Source organism: Chlorocebus sabaeus, chromosome 18 (assembly GCF_047675955.1).
Source record: "Chlorocebus sabaeus isolate Y175 chromosome 18, mChlSab1.0.hap1, whole genome shotgun sequence".
NCBI classification, from domain to species: Eukaryota; Metazoa; Chordata; class Mammalia; order Primates; family Cercopithecidae; genus Chlorocebus; species Chlorocebus sabaeus.
Genome location: NC_132921.1, coordinates 1,245,754 through 1,260,989, shown reverse-complemented (window position 1 = coordinate 1,260,989; position 15,236 = coordinate 1,245,754). Strand labels below are relative to the sequence as shown.

The following is a 15,236-nucleotide window of genomic DNA, read 5'->3' as shown; positions in this document are numbered from 1 at the left end:
CTTTCACACCAAACATTCATCTCCTGAAAGGACAGGGGCCGTGGAGCCCCCAGCTGAGCCGTGGGCTCTGAGGACAGACCCGGCACCTGTCACCCGCTGCATCATGCGGCGCGTGTCCTCTGTGCACAGTAACCAGCAGGCTCCCAAAGCCCTCACCGTCGCACCCCGCCCTGTTGCGTTTTCTCTTACTGCCCTCCATGGACGCCCGGTTCCTCCTCCTGGCCCTCAGTCAGGCCTTTCTGTTCGTCTTGCAGCAATCATGGAATCTGGGGGCTGGTGGTGTTTCACACACCACGTCTTCCAAACCCACCATTTTATAAAGGCCCCAGTTAGTCACCTGTCCAACAGCAGCCGCACAGCTGGTTCATAGCAAGGAGAGGTTTGAGCTTCCTGGTTCTTAGACCACAGCTCGTACCTCTTAGATTTTAAAAAAGATTTTCAATGAGTTCTAAAACCTGTCTTACTGGAGGGTTAAGTAACTGATAGAAGCCTGTCACGAAGGAAGAGAAGTGTGTTAAGGTTGTGGTTGGAAAATGTTTCCGTCTTAGAGAACTGGCCGGGCCATGGCCACAGGTCACGATGAGTAAGCATCGCGTTGACACAGGCTTGTCCATCTCCGTGTAGAATGTGCGCTCACCGAGGAAGTGTCCACTCAAGATGGTGATGGCTGAGCGCAGCACGTGTGGCCCGGGTGAGGTCCGTGTGGCGCTAAACGCCGCCTCTGCTCTGTTCCCTTCCAGCCCAACCCTGCCCGCCCTGGACTGGCAGCTGCCATCCCACTCGGGCCCGTATGAGCTTCGGATTGAGGTGCAGCCCAAGTCCCACCACCGAGCCCACTACGAGACGGAGGGCAGCCGGGGGGCCGTGAAGGCGTCGGCTGGAGGACACCCCATCGTGCAGGTAGGCACCGAGGCCAGACTCGCACGCCACTTGCTGTTTTGGTCCAAAAGTAACTTTAGAGCCACAGCTAACTGTGCTGAAACTACAGACTCTCCCAGCCAGGCCAGCTGAATGCTATGTCATGGTTAGTCCTGGGCGGCTGCTCACCGCCCCTGAGCTGGAATGGGAGCGGGGCACAGCACCTCCTGCTTCCACAAGTGCAGACCCTCCCTCTTTGTTTTCAGATTTGCCCAAAGCAGCTCTCGTGTCCACGGATGCTGCCTGTGGTGTGGATGTTTCAGGCGGTTGATTCTCCCCTCTCTAAAGCCTCTGAACTACTGGGGTTCTCACCAGCAGCACCAGCCTCGCCTGGTGGGGGCCCCTCAGAAATGCAGGTTCTGTGGCCCACCAGGCCTGCGGAATCCCACACTCTGGGCTTGGGTGCTGGGGGCACCAGGGCTCAAGGTGCTTCCCGAGGAGAGGAGGAGTGGCTTTCAGAGTGGGCCTGGGGCTGGCAGCCGTGTCCCTGCCAGGGTAGGCCTGACTCCCTGGGCTCTGTGTGGCTTCCTCACCTTGCTCTCACCTTGGGGGAAAGCCACATGGAGTTAGGCTGTCCAGGGAGGTGTGTAGTGACCGCGCCGGGGATGGGCAGCGTCTGCACACAGAGCCATGCCCCCCTCTGCACCCCAGGTGTTGATGTGGGTCCCGGGTAGCCATGAGTGTTGGCATTTTCTTCGGTCTCACCTGTTACCTCATCAGCCCCAGGCCCTGGGTCCACTGCTTTGGCAGCCACAGAGCAGCAAGGCTGTCCGGCCCCAGGGCTCCAGGCCATGCAGCAACGCAGAGGACGTTTTCCCAGCACACACCAACAGCAGAAAACCGGGTGCCCCAGCCCTGTTATTTAGGGAATGATGCAAGCCGGAAGGGGTGCTCAGCAGGGTGCCCCGTGTTTTTATTTTTCTCCATTTAGATAAATAGTGGAGGGAAGGCGGCCACAGGGACAAATGGCTGTTTGCCAGCGCAACAGCCGGCAGCAGGGCATTAGCAGGCAGGGTGCTGGGCGAGGCGTTTCCACCAGCACTTGCAGATGCTGTTAACGTGATGTTTGTGGCCTGTGTGCTTGATGCCAATTAGTACCTACCTTGTCGGTGCTTGAAGCAAGGAAATGCGGGAGACACCTGAGTGCGCAGCGGCCAGTTTGACATTTAAAGTCTCCATCCTCCCAGGTGGGAAAGGTCAGATAGCGCTGCGCCATGCTTCGTCCCTGCAGGCCTGTACCTCCCCGTCCCTGCCTCGGTTTTCACTGACCAAAAGCCTGTTATTGCTCAGTGGAAAGGATCTTAGAAGGGACAGGAAATGAGGCAGTGAAAGAAAGAGTGGAAATAAGGCAATAGAGAAATGATGGCCTCGTCCACCCCATTTGCTGTGAATTGTATCGGTGAGGGTCACCGGCCATCGCCCTTTTCACCATGTCCAGATGAGGGGCAGTTGTAGGAATCGAGGCTGTTATTTGGAGGGTAAAGTGGGACCATGAGTGTGGAGAGAGCTCTGAGGTTTTTGTCTGTCTGTTTTGTTTTTTTGTTTTTGTTTTTTTTTGAGATGGAGTCTCGCTCTCACCCAGGCTGGAGTGCAGTGGTGCGATCTCAGCTCACTGCGACCTCTGCCTCCCGGGTTCAAGCAATTCTCCTGCCTCAGCCTCCCGAGTAGCCGGGACTACAGGCAGCCCTGGGTTTTAATGGATGTATTTTCACCTACCTGTGAGTAGCGCTGGTGCCTGGTGTCACCTGTCTCCGTGGACACGGCTCAGTGCTGGGCACTCCTCCCTGCATCTTCTGGAATCTTGTGGAATCCCATCTCTGTTCTACTGTCTGGGTGTCTTGGGCTTAGGGTGCTGAAATCTATCAATACAGATGCGACTGAGAGGGTCGAGGTGTTCTGGAGGACTCAGGAAACTTGAAACAGTAATTTAAAATATCTTTAAAATGTACCCTCAAAAATTATTCCAAATCAAGTGGCCCATGTGTGAGCAGCAGCAGAATGGGAGAGGCCGGACTTGTGTTTCCACAGAAGGAGACCTTTCCGTTGAAACGCAGGAGAAAACAGTCCCCTGCATGGAAAACGTCAGGCGCTATCAGCATATCTCATTGTGAGAAATTAGTAATTTAAAGAGTTTTCTGATGTGTCTGTGGCATTTATGTCTATGCAAGTGTGAGGTAAAAGCAGCTAAAAAGAGGGGGTTTTGGGGGTTTGTTTTCTCTTTCAGTTGGTGGACCACAAATTGGATAAAAATAGAATTTGTGCATAATTATAAAACAAATGAGAATAGAAAGCTCTCAGTTGCCGTGGAAGCTCCTCGGAACCGCAGACGTGCACTCACTGCCGTTGGGTTATTTTAGCACATCCTTCGACACAGCCCTTTTCTGCTGTTCAGAAACCAGGCTCATTGCACTGGCCTGGGGGCGCGGGGACGAGGCCGTGGGTGGTGGGCGCTGCAGGCGGCTGGTCAGAGCCACTGGGAACCACTGACACAGGAGTTTCCTGTTTGAGAAATGCTGTTCTCTTCATTGGGAATCGTCTGTCCACTGCAGCTCAAAAAGCTTGTCCATAAAATCAAAGCCTGCTGTCTCCTGCAGTGCAGCTCAGCCCTGGAGGGTAGCGGGGGGCCTGGGGAGGTGGCTGTCAGCTCTCGCAGTCAGGAGCGCACTGTGCGCCCGCACCCGGCGTCTCCGTCCTCCCGCACCCTGTGTCTCCGTCCTCCCGCACCCGGCGTCTCCGTCCTCCCGCACCCTGTGTCTCCGTCCTCCCGCACCCGGCGTCTCCGTCCTCCCGCACCCTGCGTCTCCGTCCTCCCGCACCCGGCGTCTCCGTCCTCCCGCACCCTGTGTCTCCGTCCTCCCGCACCCGGCGTCTCCGTCCTCCCGCACCCGGCGTCTCCGTCCTCCCGCACCCGGCGTCTCCGTCCTCCCGCACCCTGTGTCTCCGTCCTCCCGCACCCGGCGTCTCCGTCCTCCCGCACCCGGCGTCTCCGTCCTCCCGCACCCTGTGTCTCCGTCCTCCCGCACCCTGTGTCTCCGTCCTCCCGCACCCGGCGTCTCCGTCCTCCCGCACCCTGTGTCTCCGTCCTCCCGCGCACAGCCTCCCCATCCTCCCGCGCACAGCCTCCCCATCCTCCCGCACTTGGCCTCCCCGTCCTGCGCCCTGCGTCCCCGCCCTCCCGCACCCTACGTTCTCGTCCTCCCCATCCTCCCGTGCCCAGCGTCCCCAATCTCCCGCGCCCGGCCCCCTACTCCCTCCCGCACTCTGCGTCTCCGTCCTCCCGCACCTGGCCTCCCCGTCCTGCGCCCTGCGTCCTCGTCCTCCCGTGCCCAGCCTCTCCGCCCTCCCACGCCCCACGCCCTACGTCCTCGTCCTCCCCATCTTCCTGCGCCCTGCGTCTCCGTCCTCCCGCACCTGGCCTCCGTGCCCAGCGTCCCCATTCTCCCGCGCCTGGCTCCCTACTCCTACCGCGCCCGTCCCCCTCGTCCCCCACTTCCCCCCGTTCCCATGTGTTTCGCAGCTGGGAAGCAAAGTGCATGAGTAGAACACAGCACCTTCTCCCCAGGAGGCATTCGGAGCAGGGACCCCAGGTTAGGAAGGGGTGTTTGCTCCTCCGGGCAGGCGCTTGCTCTTACCTGTGGGCGCTGAGGGGCGCGAGGGGCGGCCGGCATCCGGGGCTCCTCCCGTTTCGGGCCTTTCCTTCAGAGGGAAGGAGGCCAGCCCTCTCCAGTGAGCACTGAGCGTGCCGCCTGCCGTCTCTGTGGGGATGGCATCGTTCCCACGCCGGGCAGAGACCACCCCAGGCCCGCCCCTACTCTTGTGGCCACATGGCCGTGATCACGCCATCCGCACCCTGAGGCCACCCCTGTTATGGCTGCCATGGCACTAAAAACGCCAGCATCAAAGGAACAGGGCCCTGGAGCCATCCGCGAGGGGGTCTGGGTGGTTCAGGACGGCCGGCAGCCCCTGGCGGATGTGGTCCCTGCAGGGTCTGGTGGGCCCTCGGCCGTGGTGATGGCTGCGCCCCCTCTGCAGGGTGCGGTTTGCGGGTAAGGACAGTTCTGCCCCCGCGCATGTGAGAGGGACGGTGGGGACGGGTCCGGACGGCGGGGACGGGCGCGGACGGCGGGGACGGGCGCGGACGGCGGGGACGGGTCCGGACGGCGGGGACGGCGGGGACGGGTCCGGACGGCGGGGATGGGTGGGGACGGGCGCGGACGGCGGGGACGGGTCCGGATGGCGGGGACGGGCGCGGACGGCGGGGACGGGCGCGGACGGCGGGGACGGGCGGGGACGGGCGCGGACGGCGGGGACGGGTCCGGATGGCGGGGACGGGCGCGGACGGCGGGGACGGGCGCGGATGGCGGGGACGGGCGCGGACGGCGGGGACGGGTCCGGATGGCGGGGACGGGCGCGGACGGCGGGGACGGGCGCGGATGGCGGGGACGGGCGCGGACGGCGGGGACGGGTCCGGACGGCGGGGATGGGTGGGGACGGGCGCGGACGGCGGGGACGGGTCCGGCATGGGCCTCACTGCTCCTGGGAAACCAAGGATGAAGAGGCCCGTTTAGGGCTCACCTGGCCCTGGTAGAACACGTGACCTGGACAGAGCCTCTCAGAGGCCCCTGTCCAGGCTGGGAGTGACCAGCAGCCCGGCCAGCCTCGGCTCCTGCCCACACAGCCCCCTTGTCACTGGCCCCTCCTGCCCCCGCTCCAGCACCTTGGCCGCCAGTTCTCGGTGGGCCGGTCTGAATCTGCCGATGCTGGGACCTCGCCAGGCCGCTGGTTCCAGGGGAGGCTGAGGGGGCGTCCGCCTGCTGTCTGCTTCTCACCAGCATTTCCAGCCAGGCCTAAAAGTGACACATAGCGGGTGTTTCCCTCCAGCCTCGGCTTTCCCCCAAATCCCGGCTCACACTGAGTGTCCTGATGGTGGCACCTCGGGCAGCCGCCACCCTCTGCCCCTCCACCCTCCGCCCTGACAACAGGCTCTGCCTGAGGGTGAGGATCTCTCTGTACACACAGTCTTTTTTTTTTTTTTTTTGAGACGGAGTCTCGCTCTGTTGCCCAGGCCGGAGGGCATTGGCCAGATCTCAGCTCACTGCAAGCTCCGCCTCCCGGGTTCAAGCGATTCTCCTGCCTCAGCCTCCCGAGTAGCCGGGACTACAGGCGCCCGCCACCGCGCCCGGCTAGTTTTTTGTATTTTTTAGTAGAGACGGGGTGTCACCATGTTAGCCAGGATGGTCTTGATCTCCTGACCTCGTGATCCGCCCGTCTCGGCCTCCCAAAGTGCGGGGATTACAGGCTTGAGCCACGGCGCCCGGCCTGTACACACAGTCTTCTCACCCCAGAGGGCCTGTTCTGCTCTCAGCGAGGCTGGAACTGGGAGTTCACAAGTGCTGTGGGGGGCTGCTGGCTTTTCTTCTTGTCTCACCTCCTCATCCCCACACAGCCTGTGCCCTCAGTGCTGGTCACCTTGGTACGTGGGCAGCCGGCATCAGGCTGGTTCTTAGAGGTTTTCCACCAGGATGGTCTGGGGTGAGACAGGCAGTGTTCCTCCCCTTCTCTGGCCAGGGAGGGCAGAGAAGCACCTGGGTATAGCTGTTGAGGCCTTTTCATGTGACCCATTGCCTTTCCGGGCGTGAAGGTGAGGCTAGTCCTCTGCCTACTTGTTGCCCATCGAGGGGGACCGTGGTCCCTGAGGAGACCTGGAGTCCGGCTCCCCTCTCCGTCCGAGGAGGACCTGAGCTGCGTGAGCAGCACCCGCCCTGGTCACTCCGCCTTGCTTTCCTCTTCTCTGTTTCTGGTCGTGCCTCCTTCCTTCCCTCCTGCCCTCTTCACCGTGGCCCGAAGGCTCCTCGCCCAATGTGTTCCTCACACGAGTCACCCCGTCGTCGGCCTGCGTCCTCCACTGCTCATTGCAGCTACACTCCCCTGGAGGCAGCCGGGAAGGGCCCAGGGCCCTGAGAAGGTGTCTTTGCAGCACGTCCCTGGCCCTTGGCTCCCACCTCCCTGGCACCCACCACTCTGCAGGGGCACGTGGACCTCTGTGGGATGTAGCCTGACCTCTGACCCAGGGGTCAAATAACTCAGGTCTGTTTACCAAGTCACCAGAATAACCTGCCCGATAGCATCTCACCCATCACACAGGAGGCCGGGCTTGTGTGAATAATTAATAGGTCACTGGAATGTGAAACGAGAGGCCTCGGCCCATTCTGAAGCAGCATTTTAGGTTTGCAGCTTGTAATATTGTCAGTCAGGAGAGGTGCTAACTGAGTCCGCAAAGAGGTGAGGGCAGGTGGTCTGGGATCCTGCCTCAGCTGTGCGGTGAGAGGGGCTGGCGGGTCAGGTGAAGACCCAGGGTCAGGAGGCCACACTGGCCCCAGGGAGGGCTCCTGGCCATACCCCAAGCTCAGGACGCAGGGTGGAGTCGGCCCACTGGTGCCCACGGCGGCCTCGGTGGGCCTCTTCTCCCGTCGTCCGGCTTGTGGGTCAACTTTGCCCCCGTAGATCCGGAACAGATATTTTTTCTGTCACGTAAGAAACTTGACAGCTGCAGACCAAGGAGTGGAGCCCCTCGCGAGGCAGCTCCTTTCTGCTTGTTAAAATGGGCATTGGGCCGGTGGTCCTGACTAATTCTCACTTTGTGTGGTGCCTTCCCCAGCTGGCAGGGGCTCGGGAAGTGTTCAGTACCGTGAGGAGCAGGTTCCTGAGAGCCCGTGAATACCGTGGACAGATGACCACGCACACACTATTCCACGCAGGGCTTCATCCACGCTTTCTTAAGTGGTCTGCCACACACAGGAGCTCCTGGTTCTCCATGCCCCTGCCAGGCAGGGCTGTTATACGGGAAAGCCCGGGAGGGAGGTTGCTGGGACACACTGTTACCTGATCAGAGCTCCGAGGCCCCACCAGGAGCTGTGCTATTGCAGAGCCTCCAACAGCAGCCGCTCTGGCCCCGCCCAGGGAGTCCCGCAGAGGCCCACGCATGGGGAGGACACCATGGGGTGGAAACTAAAGTGCAGGTCTGACCACAAAACCGCACGCCACGGCACTGCTGCTGCCAAACGCTGGAGGCCTGCAGGAGGCACGGATTAATTTTTTATGGATCTGCCTTGAAACCTAGACAACTGAGCCCTCTCCTCTTTCAGCAAAATTTCAGGGTAAATGACCGTCCCTTCCCTGGACTGCCAAGCACATAAACGCACAGGGAATTTCCTAGTTCCACATACGCCGTTGCTCCCACAGCACACGAGGCCAGGAGAGCAGACATGGTTGCCGTTGGGCTGTGTGTGTGTGTTCCCAGGAGCAAGAACCTTCAGAAGCGCAGTGCTGAAGCCCGAGCCACCCTGAGATATGGTGTCAGCTTTTATGATGAACGAGGTTTCACCATTTATTTCTTCCCTAAAGCGAAGCCCACGGGCTGTGTCTCGAGCGATGGGGACAGACGCGCGGTGCTGCTAGGAGGGTGTTCACAGGGCAGATTCGCTGTGTCAGGAGAGCAACGTGGAATGAGGTCGGCCCAGCCAGTCACTGCTTAAAACAGTCATGACAATATTTGAGAAAATGGGTGGAATTTTGAGGAGATTTACTGGCACGGGGAAGGCATGTGGCCTCTGGCAGGTCTGTGACACTGACTTCTAACTACCGTTCCACAGCTGCGCCACCTGGGAAAAGTGGCAAAAATGTGGCCTGGGTCTCCTGACAGGCCTGGCCACTGGAGTAGGGGGTGTGCAGCTGAGACAGGAAATACGAGGCGCATGAGCGTCCCTAAGCCCAGACCATCAGCCTCCTCAATCTTCTATTAGCAATTTCAGAGTTTTGGCTTCTTGGTGCTTTGGGGAAATTTAAGGTGACACGTGGGCTGTGGCATGGCTGCTACTAGTGACCACTCCTAGTAGCACAGAAGGGCCTCCCAGTGGTCTTTCCTAGGTAGAGAGGGGTCTGCACACACTGGGACACACTGTATCCCAGCCTCAGAAAACCCACATTTGGTGCAGGTGGGACAGGAGGGGTGGACACATCACCTGGAGACCACATGAGAAGCAGCCACCTGTGGCAACTATCACCTGGTGGGGAGACGGCACCCTGGCAGCTCTCGTGTGGGGCCTGGTCCTTCCTCGCTGCCTGAGCAATGGGCCGTGCTTCCCCGCAGACACCATAGTGCCCCTGGGCCACACCCAGCAGGTGTCCAGTGACTGCAGGTGGTGTTGGCCACGGCAGGTCCCTGCCCGTTTCTCCAAGGACCTGGGGCTGTGACCCAGCTGTGTTCTCCCGGGAAGGAGCAGCTGCTGGCTGCGCTGCCCAGTGCTGAGGGTGGCAGCCATTTCTGAAGCCTCCCAGGTTTGTGCCCCACTGTGTCTGACCAGCTCTGGAGTCCAGGGTTTCTGTGTCAGTGTCGGGTCTAAGAGGAACGAGACTTGGTTTCAGAGACACTCCTCTGAGGAGCTGCTGGGTGGGACGGCTGCTTGCTTTCTTTGTGATGTTGGTGGCTGTTCCTTGCCCAGGCCCTGCCCAGGCCAGATGTGGGAGTGGCGGCTGGGAGTGCCCATGGATGTGTGCCCATCTGGGCCTGGCTCCTGTCTGTGGACCTGCCTCAAGCCATACCCCCCTCCTTCAGGGAGGACACTGGGCATTGTCTGTGGACAGAGGTGCTTTGCTGGGGACAGCACAGACGGCCCCTGGGCCCTGCAGAGCCGAGACACACCATCGTCCGCACTTGGAGCACATAGATTGGCCAGGTCTCACCCTGTGAGGCTCCCCGAGGCCATGTCCTAGGGAAATAGGTTTCACCCGGAGATTGGGGAGCACAGGGCTGTGGCACTGCGGGGTGCGGGCCCCGGAGGAGGGGCAGGGGTGCTGCTGGATGGTGGCTCTTCCACCCCGGGATTCCTCGGGCCCTTCATCCCTGTGTGTCTGGACTGAGTGTCACTGTAGCTGTCGGGCTTTGGAGGTGCACATGGCTGCTGGGTGGGCGGCACTCCTGGGCCTCTCTCCCCCGTGGTTTCGGTTTTGGTGTGTTTGAGCCACTGACCAGCAGGCTTGGGGGCCATTCTGGAGCTGGGAGGGCTTGTCGGGGAGGCAGGATGAACAGGGGCTGCTTGCCCGTCCTCAGGCCACCCTGCCAGCTCCTTGACATTCTCCCTGAGATCAGCCAGGGCACCCCGGCTGTGGGTGGCTGTGCCCAGAGCTCATCAGGCCCTGCCGGGGTAGAGTCGGAGGAGGCTCTGAGCGGAAACCACCTCGCTTCTGACAAAGGACAAGCTCTCCTGCCGCTTGGTGTCGGGCGACGCGACTCTCAGTGGCACGGATATCTCTAGAAGGTTGCCGTTTCTCCCTTCGTGGCCGTGGGCCGTGGATTCTATGTGCTCCTGGCCTGGGGTCACGGGGTCGCGGCATTTCCCACTTGCCTGTTTCAGGAGTTCCATTCTAGGTGATCCCTCCATAGAAGGTCGAGGCTTCTCAGCGTGGATTGATTAGATTTAATTAAATCTAAATGTGGTATTTCGGGGCAGAATCTTCTTCAGCCGAAGTGAGCGTGGCTGTCTCTTCTCCGGGCGCTTCCAGGTGCGTTGGTGCCCTGCACCCTCCACCTCAGTGCCCTGGCCCCGCGGCCCTGTCGGCACTCTGGTGAGTCTGGGGTTCCTGCCGAGCACCATTGCCGCCAGGTCCAGGCGGGAAGTGCACTGGTGGGGCAGGGTGGTCCCTGCAAGGCACACGTGGGGAGTGCAGCGGGCCAAGGCGGCGGGGCAGGGCACCAGCTCTCCACAGCAAGCACGGCCTCTGGGACTGCTGTCCCGGAGAGACGTGGAGACACGCGTGCACGTGTGGAGACTGGAGCGTCCAAGGGACCCGCAGGCGTGGCCGGGCAGCCTTTCTCCTCCCCACCTCGTCCACCCTCGCCACGGCGTCGGTCCTGCTTAGCAACCTCGGCTGCCTTTGTGCAGGTGACAGCGCACCTGCCATTCACGGGCACCACGTCTCCCAGAAGAGGGGCTCCTGCCGTGTCCATTCCGGGGGTGCCGCTCAACATCCTTCCAGCACCTTCTCTGGGCTTCTGGTTTGAATGATCTTTCTCCAGTCAGTGGAATGGGCTAGAAAAGTAGGGACCTGGGAAGAAAGCCCAAGGCACCTTGGAGAGCCGGGTCCGGGAAACAGGCCCTTGCAGCTCAGCACTGCTTCTCTGGAGTGGGGATATGATGTTGGTTCACAGACGTGCGGTGGCAGCCGTGGGTGGTGGTTGCAGCAGCGTGCGGTTGTTGGTGCTCATGCTGGGCCCCTCCTGGGGAGCTTCTGCTCCGGTAGTCCGGGCCTTGCTATAGCCTGCAGGTCATCTGGTTGGCGTCAGGTGGAGGTTTGGGGCCCCAGCCCGGAGCACAGCTCTGAGCATCAAGAAACCCGAGTTTTCTCCCCACTCCCAACCCAGACAGCAACAGCTGTGTTTGGAAGGGGACACACCAGAGCTTCCCGTGTAGCGAGTGGGACGCACTCAGCTAGAGCCTGGCAGTCCTGCAGCTCCGCCTGCCCCTTTTTGAAAACCGAAAACCCCAAGAGACTTTTTATGTTGAAACAGCCATTCCCGGTCAAGACCAAACCCGTGGCTGAGTGCACTTTTTCAGTCGCGGCTGGAAGGTCCCTATGCAGGGCTGTGAGTCCCTTTAGATTTGATTTACAGCCACAAATTCAGTTTTACCTATGGATCTGAACACGATCTATAAATCACTAGGAAAGCAACTGTGTTCACAGGAAGGATTCTCAGCATTAAGGTGACACTTCGTGGTGTGAACTCAGTATTGTTGGCTTGTGCACCCGTGCACATGGGCACACACCTGCATGCACACAGTCATGCACACGCTTGCCTCGGGCCCACGCACACACAGCCCTGAGAGCTGGGAAGACGAATCGGTCACTCACAGATTCTGCAGATAGATTCCTTTGCCAGGCATGGTAGTGAGGGCAGCGCCCACTACTCATCCGGGGCCTCTCGTGCAGGAAACTGCACGGAGGGGTCGTCGCATCGTTGTATTCCCCTGTCACGGGAAGGGGCCTGGAGCTGTCCCTCAGGGATGGGGAGGAGCTAGTTTCCCAGCCGGTGCCTGTGCGTTCACCAGTGTGAGAGTCCACTCAGCGGACTTGCTGTGTAGCCTCTGTTGTTCAGGCCTCAGCGTGCAGCAAGCCTGTGGGGTCAGGACTGCCCGGCCTCTGCCTCGGTTCCTGCTGGGCACATGACACTTCCCTTGAATCCTCCTGCCGATGGTACCTGCGGGAGGGAAGGTACGATCGATCCTGGTCCTGTCCCCCTAGCCCTGGGCAGGTGTCCCCGCACTGCCAGGCACAAGGCCCCTTCCCCAGGCTGCCCACAGACCCTAGCCCCGAGGTGCTGGTCTGCCCACCCTCGCTGGGAAGGGCTGTGCCACATGGCGAAAGCTGCTGTGGGTCCTGGTACCTGGCGCCCCATGCCAGGGCTCATGATGCCAACGGCACCAGGTTTGTGGTACCTGGGGTCGGGATGGCCTGACCCTGCCCCTGCAAGGCCGAGATCTGTTCCCAGGAGGGTTGAGGGAGTGTTGGGTGTGGGGTTCCTGGAGGCCTCTCTCGTGCACTCTGGGTCTGTCAGGAGGCTGGCAACTGTGGCCAGACAGATAGAAACAAAACCTAAAATGAGAAAAAAACTTTTTTGTAGAACTTCCCAGAGAGCAATGAGCTGGTGCCAGTGGGTCAGAGGCTTGTCACGTGTGGGGGGGTGTGTGTGCGCGCACGTGCACGCTCTGTGGGGTGTGTGCACATTTCCCAGTGTGGCTGTGCGTGTGTGTGTGGACACATGCACACGTGTGTTCAGAGAACACCACGCTTTGCCCTGACTCCTGGCTCAGGCCTGAGTCCCCAGCCATGGTGTCCGCGTTCCTCCCCTGTTCCTTCTCTGCTCTGCACACTGGGAACCAGGACGAGAGGCATGCGGGGCCAGGCTGTGTGCTTCCCCCACCCACCCTGAGCCCACACTGCTCTGGAGGGAGACCCCGGCTTCCCCCGCCCACCCCAAGCCCACACCGCTCTGGAGGGAGACCCCAGACCCCTCAGTCCCTTTCCTGCATCTGAAAGGGCCAGGGCAGGGCGTCTGGCAGGTGAAGCTCCCCTTAAAGCCAGGTCTGGGCTGGTTTACAGGGAAGCACTGCTCGTGGACCACCCGGTAGATCACACCGGCGCTGCACACACAGGCACCCTCGTGGCCACACATGCCTGCACCCGCACACTTCTGGTTCACACGCCCACACTCACGCGGCTTCTGCACACCACACAGCCAGCAGGTGAGGAAGTGGATGCAGCGTGGCTGTCTCTTGGCGGCTTCACCTGGAATGTCCCTGTGGACCCCAGAGCCCGAAGTCCTGGCAAGCACAGAAATCACACCGGCAGCCGTGCAGCCCCCACCTGTCCTGCTTTTGGCAGGTGAGGCCTGGCTGAGAAAAGTGGGGAAGGAGAGGGAGGATGTGGGGGCCACGTCCTGCTTCTCCGCCAACCTCGGGTTTAGCGTGCTCCCTTCGACTACTGGCTCCATTTGTGATGTCGTTTACTTTCTGCTTGTATTTTTCCTGGTATCGAGTAAAGTCTCCCAGAAGCATCAAATTGGGTTTTTTTACAAGTGCCCTGTGCTGTCGCCTCATCTGCTTTGGTGCGCCGTGGTCACGTGGGCCTGTGCCGTGGTCACACGGGCCTGTGCCGTGGGTCACGCGGGCCTGTGCCATGGCCGTGGGTCAGACGGGCGTGCTGTGGGTCAGGTGGGCCTCGTTCCCGCAGGAACACCTGGCTCTGCAGCAGTGGCCGCCATGTCATCCTGGCCAGGCCCCTGCACTGAGGGTGGAGCCACGGGGTCTCTGATGCCTTCCTTCTCGTGCTTTGGTGGAGAATGTGGCTGGACGTCCTCCCATGAGGGACGTGTTCTCCGGCCTGGTTCGCTGGCCCCTGGCCCCAGGCCCAGCCCCGCAAGGCGCCCCATGGGCTTCACCTGGAAGTGTCACCTCTGGCTGCTGTTGCGGGTGATGAGGATTCCAGGGCTGCAAACAGGACCCTAGGCGCTGTCCACACAGCGTGGCAATCTCTTAAATTAACACAGTGTGGGGGGAATCGGGGTTGAAACCGGTTTGTGAGCCAGATTTTCTGTCCCTGTGGGGACTTCCTTGGGGCAATTTGAAAAATGCAGGTTTTACTTGTAGGCCCTAAATGCATAATTTCCCTTTAGGCTGACGGCTGCTCCTGTGCCCTGCCCGGAGAGGAGCCTGACTCCAGGTCGCCTTGGCTCCATTTCTGTGCAGCAGCTCAGACTATGGGGCGGAGGGTGAGACATTCCTAATCGTGAGCTGTCTCTGTCCACCCCACACCTCCCTCCCCTGCGTGCGCACAGCTGAGTTCCGCATTGAATACATTTGGCCTCAATCATCCTCTACCCGTCATGTCACCTTGTAAGTGCTGAGGCCAGCACAGGAGCTAAAAACAAACATTTTAATGTGTAGGAAACTCAGAAACACTTACACCTCAGCAGTAGAATAATACATTTTGTTTAGTTAAGGTTCAGGCAAAGGGAGGTCATTGTTGTGACAGGTAATTTTATAAATAGGATTCTGACAGGTTCTGTACTGTGCCAGAGGCAGAAAGCCCGTGCAGTGGGGCCCGTGACGTATTTAAATTACTTTTCTTAAAATGAACTTCATGTTTTAAATAATAGATGTTTACCTCCCAGGTTACACCTTAAATATTCCCATTTTCACTGAAATGGCATGTTTTTTAAAGGATACAGTCATACGCCAAATTCACAGCATTCCACACACCATCAGAGAACTGCCACAGGGATCCTGGGGGAATTTTAAATTGTAGTTTAAGACCACGTGACCCTGGCCAGGCCCTTGGAGCTGCCCCGGCGCCCCTCCCCCACCCCCAGAGGTGGTTTTGGTCGGAGACTCATTTACATTTTTTCTATGTAAATTAAGTTTTTACATATTAAATCTCGGAAAATGGAATACTGTGTGGCAGAATCTGCCTCTTAATCTCTGCTTCTCTTCTTACATTTCCCATCATAAAGGTGTTTGAATCCTACAGAGAGTTAAGGTATCTCAGGAAGTTCATTCATTTGGCAAAAGGCTGGAGTCTGTCTTCCGAGGAACTGAGGGCTGGACAGGCAGGTCCCAGCATCCCCCGTCCTGACTGTGGAGACACTTGTGTATTCATGCGGGAAGAAGGGGCTGCAGTGGAAAGGGAAAGGCTTGTTCTGTGGAGTTACGTGGTCTTAGCTGTAATCACTTTGGAATGGGGTGCTGGTGGCTTTGGGTGCAGAG

General features: G+C 59.8%; 1 protein-coding gene across 4 annotated transcripts in view; it reads left to right on the top strand.

The window, feature by feature from the left end:
* The window catches only part of NFATC1 (nuclear factor of activated T cells 1), a 129,649-nt gene that overhangs the window by 36,575 nt on the left and 77,838 nt on the right, over nt 1-15,236 (top strand). For all 4 annotated transcript variants that reach the window (XM_008013721.3, XM_008013723.3, XM_008013724.3 and 1 more), the window contains exon 3: nt 741-900. In XM_008013721.3, the coding sequence (XP_008011912.3) occupies nt 741-900 (160 nt within the window). The remainder of the gene's footprint in view (nt 1-740; nt 901-15,236) is intronic.